Source organism: Arachis ipaensis, chromosome B06 (genome assembly GCF_000816755.2).
Source record: "Arachis ipaensis cultivar K30076 chromosome B06, Araip1.1, whole genome shotgun sequence".
In the NCBI taxonomy this organism is placed as follows: Eukaryota; Viridiplantae; Streptophyta; class Magnoliopsida; order Fabales; family Fabaceae; genus Arachis; species Arachis ipaensis.
This window is the reverse complement of record NC_029790.2, coordinates 47,913,802-47,925,093: the sequence shown is the minus strand read 5'-3', so window position 1 is coordinate 47,925,093 and position 11,292 is coordinate 47,913,802. Positions and strand designations below refer to the sequence as shown.

The following is an 11,292-nucleotide window of genomic DNA, read 5'->3' as shown; positions in this document are numbered from 1 at the left end:
TGCCATAGAAAGGAGTATGAAGGATTGGATGAAGACAGTAGGAAAGCAGAGATTTAGAAGGAACAAAGCATCTCCATACGCTTATCTAAAATTCTCACCAATGAATTACATAAGTATCTCTATCTTTATTTTACGTTTTATTTATCTTTTAATTATTAAAACTCTATAACCATTTGAATCCGCCTGACTGAGATTTGCAAGGTGACCATAGCTTGCTTCAAGCCGACAATCTCCATAGGATCGACCCTTACTCACGTAAGGTTTATTACTTGGACGACCCAGTGCACTTGCTGGTTAGTTGTGCGAAGTTGTGACAAAGAACTAAGATTATGAACGTGTGTATTAAGTTTTTAGCGCCGTTACCAAGGAATGAACGATCACGATTTTGCATACCACACACCCACCTCCAGAACCAAAGGACACCCTAGACTCCCCTTCATCCAGTAGCACAAGCAGCCCAGGCGAACCAAACACTGGAGGCGACGCTTCTAGCCCTCCCTTGCTCCTTACTGATGGCACAGAGGACCGTGCCAAACCTTAAGTGTGGGTAGGTCAGTCCCTGATTTCCGGAGGTAACTTCTCTCTTTTAACACCAACATTTTAGCTTTTCTTTTGTTAGATAAGATAGATTTCATGATAATAATTGTTTGCATGTATGTTCTACTTGGTTGAAGTAATAAGTTTCTTCTCAAGATCCTATTTTATAGCATTTCACTAGTTTAAATTGAAAATTTGTGTTAAACTTGTTTGAGGATTCTAATTTGGAACATGAATTATAGCTAAGAACATACAACCCGTGAAATTTGAGCTTAATTACATGGTTACATTATTTAGCCATAAATTTTTATTCTTGTGTGTTCTCTTCTCTATAATTGCAATCTTTGCTTTGTTCCATTCTATATGTCCATTGTTTAGTGTATTTACATGCTTGCATACGATTGAGGCCATCATTTGTTACTAGCTCACTTACCCCAAATAGCCTACCCTTTCAATCACCTTTGTTTGCCACCTCGAGCCTTTTAATCCCCTTCTTTTCTATATTTTACCACATCACTAGCCTTAAGCGGAAAAATAATTAATTACCCCAAGTAAATCTTTGGTTAGCTTAAGTTAGAGATTGTGTATCAATTAAGTGTGGGGAACTGTGGGAACTTGGGTTGATGAAAGTGTGTTGTGTTTTAGTGACAAAAGTATTGGGAATTTGGGTGCATACTCTTATGAGACCAGAAAAATTAAAAACTCATGTGCATTGATATGTTGTGTTTGCTTTCATGATGAAAAAAAAAGAGAGAAAAACCAAAAATATTCAAATAATTAAGTAAATAAGTGAATAAGGGGACAAAATTACCGCAATGTTAAGTTTAATAAAAGATCAATGCATATGTGATGAAATTAAAGAAAACTTGATGCATGAGTATGTCATGCAAAAGTGGAAATTTTGGGTAGCTAGGCATGATTTTGGAATTACGTAGAGTATGTGTGTGTGTTAGGTGAGAGCTTGGGTTAGTCAAAGATTCATATTATAGCTCACTTGGCCATACATATATCCTCACCCTTACCTTAGCCCCATTACAACCTTGAAAAGACCTCAGGATGTTTGCATTGGTATACTAAATTTTTGTTGATTGGTTAGAGGGAGAACAAAGTTTTAGAAAGCATGACTAGAGAAGATGTGAGTGAATTAACCCTAGACACTTGAGAGAGTTAAAGTGATATACACTACCAGTGAGGGTTCAATGCTTGATTCTATGTTTCCTGCTTTCATGAGCTATCTTCCTACAAGTTTGCTTGTCTTTTATTGCATGATTTGAATTAGTGAAATCATATTTATATTTGTCTTGGAGACCTTGTTTACTTCTAACCAAGTGGACAGAAGCATCTTAGCATATAGTTGCATTCATATCTAGGTTGCATTTCATGAGTTTTACTTTCCCTAATTCATTCCTTTTATCTCCTTGAGCTTAGCATGAGGACATGCTAATGTTTAAGTGTGGGGAGTGATGACAAGTCATCTTATGTTAGTTTTACAAGCATTTTTCATTTGTTTCATTAGGTTTTATGCACTTTCTTGCACAATAAGTAAGTAATTGGAGTGGATATTCATGATTATGTTGAATCAATCAAACCTCATTTATTTTACACAAAATCAAGGTTTTATGCTAGAATTAATTGATTCTATAAATGATGCAAGGATCTTGTGATTTTGGTGAGACTTTCATTGGTTGTTTGGTTGCTTGTAGGTGAAGAAATAAGAAAGAAAGGGAAGCAATCAGGAAAGCGCTACGTTCTCTTTGTGAACGCCGCACTCAGCAACGCTTTCTGGATAGCGTTCACTTTGGAAGTGAACGTGGCGTTCACTTTGTGAACGTTTTCGTGCAGTTCAGCTTGGGAGCCAAGGCCTAGTGCCATCCACACACTAAGGGCGCTCAAAATTTCAACGTAGCGCTGCTCAACCAAGGGAGCGCTAGGAGAAGTGCTCAACCAAGGGAGCGCTAGGTAGCGCTTGGCAAGTGAACTTAGTGCTCACTAAAGGAGCGCTAAAGAGGGGAATGCACTCACCATAAGGAGAGCGCTCAAAAATTGAGCGCATCGTTCAATAGGTGAATGCTAGGGGAGGCAACAATGCGCACCAAATTGGCGCACCAAAAGGAAGTGAACACAGCGTTCACTAATTGCACGGAACACTCCACCGGAGCTATAATGCAACCTTGATCCACTTGAACCAAGCCACCCCTGACCCACTCTTCTTCAAGTCCAAAGTAAAAAGCCCATTCCAATGCTCAATGACTGAAAATAGAAAGTGTATAAATAGGAGCAATTTTGATTTGAGAAAGGACCTTTACTTCACATTTTACTTTTACCTTTTTTGCTCTCTTTTAAATTTTCATCTTAGAATTTGAGAAATTGGGGATTAGATCTAAGTTTTCTTTCAGTTTGTTCTTTCTTCTGCAATTTTTATTTTCTGTTTTGGGTTTTGGATTCAGATTGAAGAACACCACTGAAATTCTTCATCTAAGAATTATCTTTCACTTTTCCTTTTTATAGTTCTAAGAATTTGAAATTGAATTTTAACTTCCTTTTCTGCTTTCATTCTACTTCTTCTGTAGTTTCTTCAAGAGAGTGATTGAGATCTAGATCTGCTTTCTGCTCTTGTTACTCTTTTACAATTGTCAATTTCTTTTTTAGAATTTCATAATTGATCTAAGTTTTCTTGTTGTTTTATTTCTTCAAGCAATTTTCCATTTCTGTTTTGCTATTGAGATCCTGACCTGAATCTCTTCATCTCATAGCTCTCTGATTTACTTTAATTTACATTTTCTAGTTCAATTTGAATCCCAACACCCAATTCCCTTTATTCTTCATGCAATTTAAGTTTCCTAGCAATTTAGATTCTGCAATTTAACTTTCTTGCACTTTAAGTTTCAGTCATTTACTTTTCTTGCAATTTAAGTTTCAGCTCTTTTAATTTCTTGCACTTTAAGTTTCTGCAATTTACCTCTTCTGCACTTTACTTTTCTGCCCAATTTACTTTCTGCACTTTAACTTTCTGCAATTCACTTTCTGTAATCAAAATTTCACTTAAATCATCAACTATTTGCTTAACTAAATTCATCACCTAACTAAATTTGCTCAATCCATCAATCCTTATGGGATCGACCTCACTCTTGTGAGTTATTACTACTTGATGCGACCCGGTACACTTGCCAGTGAATTTGTGTGGAAATCATTTTTCCCTCACCAAGTTTTTGGTGCCGTTGCCGGGGATTGATTCAGATTGACAATGATTAAGTAGGGTGATAATCTAGATTAAGCACTTTTTCTTTATTTTTGTTTGGCATTCTAACTGTTTGAGTTTTTGTTTAAGCTAACATTAATCTCACTCTAGCAGTAGAGTGTTTCATTTGAGTTTCTAGTTTTGTTTGTATGTCAGGAGGAAGAAGAGGTGAGTCCACCTCCTTTGATTCTGAACCGGAGAAAACACTCTTGAGAAGAAGAAGAGAAGCAAAGGGAAAGGGAGTTATAGGAGAAGCAGAATCAGAAGAAGAGGATCAAGAAATGGAAGGGAATGCCCCTAATCCACCTGATGGTGTGGCCAACAACAATGGCCAACCTCGGAGAAGAGTCTTAGCTTCTTACACTATCCCTAACCCAAGGAATTGTGGGAGCATCATCCTAACCCCCAATGTCCATGCTAATAACTTTGAACTCAAACATCAATTGATTACCCTGGTTCAGAATAATTATCAATATGAAGGAAGTGCTGCTGAAGATCTAAACCAACACCTCTTTGTGTTTTTAAGAATCTGTGACACTGTGAAAACCAATGGAATCCACCCTAACATATACAAGCTTCTTTTATTTCCATTTTCACTGAGAGACAAAGGCACACATTGGTTAGAAACCTTCCCTAAAGAGAGCATCACCTGATGGGATGATTTGGTTAGCAAATTTCTAGCCAAATTCTATCCACCCCAAAGAGTCATTAAGCTAAAAATTGATGTGCAAACCTTCAGACAGCAAGAAGGAGAATTATTGTATGAAGCTTGGGAGAGGTATAAAGCTCTAATCAGATGGTGTCCAGAGGGAATGTTCAGTGAATGGGTGGAGTTGCAGAATTTCTATGAAGGCTTGTCCTTACCTTCAAGGAAAGCTTTGGATTATTCATCAGGAGGATCTTTGCAAATGATGAAAACTGCTCAAGAGGCACAAGATCTCATAGACATGGTAACCAACAATGAGTATTTCTACTCCTCTAAAAGGCAAGCATCCCCAAAGAAAGGTGTATTTGAGCTTGAAGGAGTTGATGCCATATGAGCACAGAATAAACTCATACACCAGCAGTTTCAACAGCAAATTGAAACAACGTCAAAGAGGATGGATGGACTACAACTTGCAGCAGTGAGCACAACTAATCAATCACCAGTGGTGTGGGGGGTAGCAGGAGGAAAACTATGAAGAGCAGCAACCTGAACAAGTGTAGTACATGCACAATCAAGGCTCTGGATCAAATAATTTTCATGGAGATACTTACAACTCATCTTGGAGAAACCACCCAAATCTGAAATGGGGAGAAAGGTCAAAATTCAATTCTCTTGTCGATCAGGCGACACCCGAATTTGAACTGGGGAAAAAGGATTTGCATTCCCCCGCCTTACCGCTCGGCCATGCCGCCAAAACGATATATATATGAGAATACCCTTTTTTTTATTGAAAAAGAGATATGCACTTTGATCGACAAACGCAATAATGGATGGACAAAAAGGGAACCGTTACCAGAACCAGCAACCTTGGCAAAGAAACTCAAACCAAAATAACTTCAGAAACACAAACCATCAAAACCATCAAAACACTAACCAAAACCAATATAGAAAATCACAAAACAATCAACCCCCACCCAACTACTATCCACCCAATAACCCATCCACTAACCAAAATAACTATCATCCACCCTCAACATCCCATAATTAACCACAACCACCCCAAGAATCTCAAAAGATCTCCAACTTGGAGATGATGATGGAAAAGATGATCAAGCATCAAGAATTGGCCAACAAAAACCATGAAGCTTCACTGCGAAATTTAGAGAGGCAAATTAGCCAATTGTCCAAGCAAACAGCAGCTGAAAGAGCACCCAATGCACTGCCAAGTGACAACATTCCTAACCCCAAGGAAGAATACAAAACAATCCAATTAAGGAGTGGAAGAACCTTGGAGAATGGCAAAGAAGCTAACAAGAAGCCTGTAGGGAATAATATTGGCAGCAAGAAGCAAGTAGGAGAAAAAGATAAGCAAGATCAAGAAAAGCTCAAGGAGAAGGATGAGGATCCTCAATCTTCAAAGAAGGGTAAGCAAAGTATAGAGGAGCCTCCACAAGAATAGAGGAAGGAAGTGAAGACTTACACCCCTCCTCTGCCATATCCTCAAAGATTGCAAAAGGAGCTAAAGGATCAACAGTTCCCAAAGTTTTTAGAAGTTTTTAAGAAGCTGGAGATCAACATTCCACTTGCTGAAGCTCTAAAACAAATGCCTTTATATGCAAAATTTCTCAAAGAGCTCATCAATAAGAAAAGGAGCTGGAATGAGAAGGAGACAGTAATCTTGACCCAAGAATGCAGTGCTATCATCCAAAGAGGTCTTCCACCAAAGCTCAAAGATCCAGGAAGCTTCATCCTATCTTGCACTATAGGGAATAGAACATTGAACAAAGCCCTATGTGATCTAGTAGCCAGCATCAACTTGATGCCTCTCTCATTAATGAAGCAGCTTGCAATAGAGGAACTCAGGCCAACTAGAATGTCACCTGCTGACTTTGTCATTTTGGACATGGAGGAAGAAGGACACAACTCAATCATCTTGGGGAGGCCCTTTCTAGCCGCAGCAAGGGCTATAATTGATGTAGAAAATGGAGAAATCACACTAAGAGTACATGATGAAAAGATGATCATCAATGTATTTAAAGCCATGAAATATCCCCCTAAGAAAGAAGAGCATATGAGAGTGGAAATGGTGGAAGAAGTAGAGACGTTGTTACTTGAGGCCAACAACTAGGAGGAACAAGAAGTGGAAACAGAAGTGGAACAAGATTTAATAAGAGAGGAAGTAGTAGAAATCTCCTCTGAAGGCAAGACAGAAGAAAAGTCAAAACAAGAGTTAAAGCCTCTTCCCCCTCATCTCAAGTATGTATTTCTTGGAGAAGCAGAGGCCCTGCCAGTGATCATAAATTCCTCCTTGAACATAGAAGAAGAAATAAAGCTGATCGAAGTGTTGAAAGCTCACAAGACAGCCTTGGGTTGGACAATTGATGATATCAAGGGCATAAGCCCTACCATCTGTATGGACAAAATTCTATTGGAGGAAGATTCAAGGCCTGTAGTTCAACCCCAAAGAAGCCTTAACCCAACCATGAAGGAGGTGGTTCAAAAAGAAGTGATGAAGCTATGGAATGCTGTAATCATATACCCAATCTGTGACAGCTCTTGGGTGAGCCCAGTACAAGTAGTGCCAAAGAAAGGTGGCATGACTGTCATCTTCAATGAGAAGAATGAACTCATTCCCACAAGGACAGTGACTGGGTGGAGGATGTGCATAGATTATAGAAGATTAAATGATGCTACAAGGAAAGATCATTTTCCTCTCCCATTCATCGACCAGATACTGGAAAGATTGGCTGGCCATGCATACTATTGCTTCTTGGACGGGTACTCTGGATACAATCAAATAGTGGTGGATCCCAAGGATCAAGAAAAGACTTCCTTCACCTGCCCATTTGGAGTCTTTGTTTATAGAAGGATGCCCTTTGGGCTGTGCAATGCCCCTGCAACTTTTCAAAGGTGTATGCTTTCTATATTTTCTGACATGGTGGAAAAAGTTTTAGAAGTCTTCATGGATGATTTTTCTGTCTTTGGCAGTTCATTTATCACCTGCTTGCATCATTTAACTCTTGTTTTGAAAAGATGCCAAGAAACTAATTTGGTATTGAATTGGGAGAAATGCCATTTCATTGTTCCTGAAGGGATAGTTCTTGGGCATAAGGTTTCAAGCAAAGGTATAGAAGTTGACAAAGCAAAAATAAAAATCATTGAAAATCTTCCTATACCTGTTAATGTGAAAGCAGTAAGAAGTTTTCTTGGACATGCTGGTTTTTACAGGAGATTCATCAAAGATTTTTCAAAAATAGCAAAACCACTAAGCAATTTGCTAGTGATTGATAATCCTTTCATCTTTGATGACAATTGCAAGCATGCCTTTGAAAATTTAAAAAGAAAACTCACTACAACACCAATCATCACACCCCCAGATTGGGAATTGCCTTTTGAACTTATGTGTGATGCAAGTGACTTGCAATTGGTGCTGTATTAGGGAAAAAGAAAGACAAGCTGCATCATGTTATATACTATGCTAGCAAGGTGTTAAATGAAGCACAGAAAAATGATACCACCACCAAGAAAGAGCTCTTAGCAATTGTATATGCATTTGATAACTTTAGACAATACTTGATTGGTTCAAAGGTTATAGTATATACTGATCATGCTACTCTCAGGTATCTCATGTATAAACATGATTCAAAGCCAAGGCTTATTAGGGGGATGTTGCTGCTACAAGAATTTGACATTGAAGTGAGAGATAGGAAAGGGAATGAGAACCAAGTGGCAGACCATTTGTCAAGACTATCACAAGAAGCTAATCAAGCCTCACATCCAGTGAACGAAAGCTTTCCAGATGAACACCTTTTGCAAATCCAACAAGCTCCCTGGTTTGTAGATATTACAAAATACAAGGTTGGAAGGAAGATTCCCCAAGAATTCACCAAGGAACAAGTGAAGAAGCTGCTAAATGAGGCCAAGAAATTCTTATGGGATGAACAATTCTTATTCAAGAGGTGTCTAGATGGAATGATTAGGAAATGTGTTCCTGAGAGTGAGATGAGAGACATACTATGGCATTGTCATGGTTTAGCTTATGGTGGACATTTTGGACCAGAAAGAACAGCAGCCAAAGTACTTCAAAGCGGATTTTATTGGCCAACCATATTCAAGGATACTAGAGAGTTTGTTCATCAATGCAATGAGTGCTAAAGAGCTGGAGGATTAACAAGAAGGAATGAGATGCTTCAGAACTACATCTTGGAGGTAGAACTCTTTGATCTTTGGGGCATAGATTTTATGGGCCCTTTTCCACCTTCATATTCTTTTAAATACATACTTGTAGCAGTAGAGTATGTCTCAAAGTGGGTGGAAGCCATGGCAACAACCAACTGTGATGCACAAATTGTCCTTCAATTCCTTAAGAAGCACATTTTTACTAGATATGGAGTGCCTAAGGGTATTGTCAGTGATGGTGGTAGTCACTTTTGCAACAAACAGATGGAGAAACTACTTCACAAATATGGGGTGATGCATAAAGTAGCCACAACATATCACCCACAGACTAATGGCCAAGCAGAGCTTGCAAATAGGGAGTTGAAGAGGATTTTGGAGAAAACAGTGGGGAATACAAGAAAGGATTGGGCCAGAAAATTAGAAGATGCTCTCTGGGCATATAGAATAGCATTCAAAACTCCTATTGGAAAGTCTCTTTTTCAGTTGTTATCTGGCAAGTCTTGTCACCTTCCTGTAGAGCTTAAGCATAAAGCTTTCTAGGCCGCTAAACTCCTCAACCTTGATTCTCAGGCAGCAGGAGAGAAGAGGCTATTGCAATTAAATGAGTTGGATGAGTTTAGACTGGAAGCCTATGAAAATGCTAAGATATACAAGGAAATAGCCAAGAGATGGCATGACAAAAGGATCTCAAAGAAGGAGTTCAAACCAGGACAGCAAGTACTCTTGTATAACTCCAGGCTCAAAGTTTTTCTTGGCAAACTCAAGTCTAAATGGACTGGTCCCTACTTGGTAACAAAGGTTCTCCCTTATGGAAGTCTTGAACTCATAGATAAAGCAATAAAGAACAATTTCATAGCAAATGGTCACAGGGCAAAGCATTATTTGGGAGGCCCTTGGGACAAAGAGAAGGAGATTCAGAAGCTAAGTTGAGCAAGAATGAAGGATGTCAAGCTAGTGACATTAAAAGAGTGCTTGTTGGGAGGCAACCTAACCAGAGGTAGTTTTCTTTTTGTAAACTATTTCAATAAAAAGGTTAAGTAGACTACTCTATATTGCAAGGAGCAAAGTTTGGTGTTCCACCAAAAATCTCATTTAAAAACACATTTCAACCTTCTGTATAAATGGTTACTAACTCCAAGCAATCAGGGAAACCACTAAACCATTGTCTATTTTCTAGTTTTTAGTTTTATTACTTTTAGCAAAAGTACAAGGTTTAATGTAATTAATGCATCATAGACAGTAGCAAGGGACTAAGTTTGGTGTTCCCTCACCAAAGTAAGTTCAAGAACCTACAATAATTCATGCATGCTAACCATCTGCCTAAGTGTTTGGAAAAACAAGCAACTTCCAATAATTGTGCAGAAAAGACACTCAGCCTCTTAAAAGAATAATCACCAAGGGTGATGCAAAAGTAAAAGATGATGATAACAAAAAAGAAAAGCTGCAAGACACTCCTGAGAGGTTGTATTGTCATAAAATTTATTCTGCTTTGAAATATTCTGAATGAGAAGCTGCTGTTTACCTTGATGCTTAGTGTAAATAGTGCAAATTTTGATGTCTGTTAAATGCACTAGTGGAAATGCTTGTCTTCATCTTCATCTGCATTAAATTCATGTCTTGTTTCCCTTTTACATCAATAAGAGAAAATGTTTGAAATAGAAAGTGATTGTCCAATGTGGTAGGAATTAGAATGAAATTCAGTGGTGGTAATTGCTTGATTGGATGATAAGCTCAATAATAAAAGCTGCAGAATAGAATATCTCTTATAGTGTGAACTTAGTTGCTGTTATAAAACCTTTTATTAATGAACATCCCTGGAAAATAAAGAAAAGTAAGAAGGAAAAAGAAAATAAAAGCCAAGGATTGGCAACAAAAATGAAAGAAACAAACAATAAGGCTAGACACCAATAGCTTGGACCTTAGGACATATGTTTGTGAAGCTTCTTGTACTAGGATCTGCTTGGACAATTAGGTTCTGAGGAGTCTTTTAAAACTTGGTAACTTGGATTAACTAATCCGGGATTACCAACCGAATGTCCATTATCAAGAGCATCCTAGTTACAAAGGATTTAGTGATCCAAAGAGATGCTGGGCATCAATGTTCTTAAGAAGAATTGTGAGCCAAGTGTCTGTAGTGATGAAGTGTTGAGAAAAATTTGAGCCAAAAGGGTGCTGCAACACTTGACACTAAGCCACCATTGAGAAATAAGGTTTTGAAGCAAAATAAAGAAGGAAAAAATCCAACAGAGACCAATGAAAGAACAAGGAATTATAGCAGCAACTCTATTGAATCTTCAAAGAGGCATTTCATATCTATCAGCAAAGAATAATTGAGCCGCATTTTGTCTGCATAAAACCCCATAGGCTAAATTCTATTACCTGCTAAATAAGGACATGTATGCTTCTCTGTTTGATTTCATTTCTTCTCATGTTTAGTGCTTGCTTGGGGACAAGCAAGGTTTAAGTTTGGTGTTGTGATGACAAGTCATCTTATGCTAGTTTTACAAGCATTTTTCATTTGTTTCATTAGGTTTTATGCACTTTCTTGCACAATAAGTAAGTGATTGGAGTGAATTTTCATGATTATGTTGAATCAATCAAACATCATTTATTTTACACAAAATCATAGGTTTTATGCTAGAATTAATTGATTATATGAATGATGCAAAGATCTTGTGATTTTGGTGAGACT

The 11,292-nt window shown here is 38.0% G+C and overlaps 1 protein-coding gene across 1 annotated transcript; it reads left to right on the top strand.

Annotated features, from left to right (window-relative positions):
• Positions 6,025–6,549, top strand: LOC107646886. Its single transcript, XM_016351028.1, has one exon. It carries the CDS (start codon positions 6,025–6,027, stop codon positions 6,547–6,549), a length of 525 nt encoding a protein of 174 aa, XP_016206514.1.

Coding starts and splice junctions, on each gene's coding strand:
- LOC107646886 (XM_016351028.1), top strand. CDS start 6,025: ATGCCTTTATATGCAAAATTTCTCAAAGAGCTCATCAATAAGAAAAGG.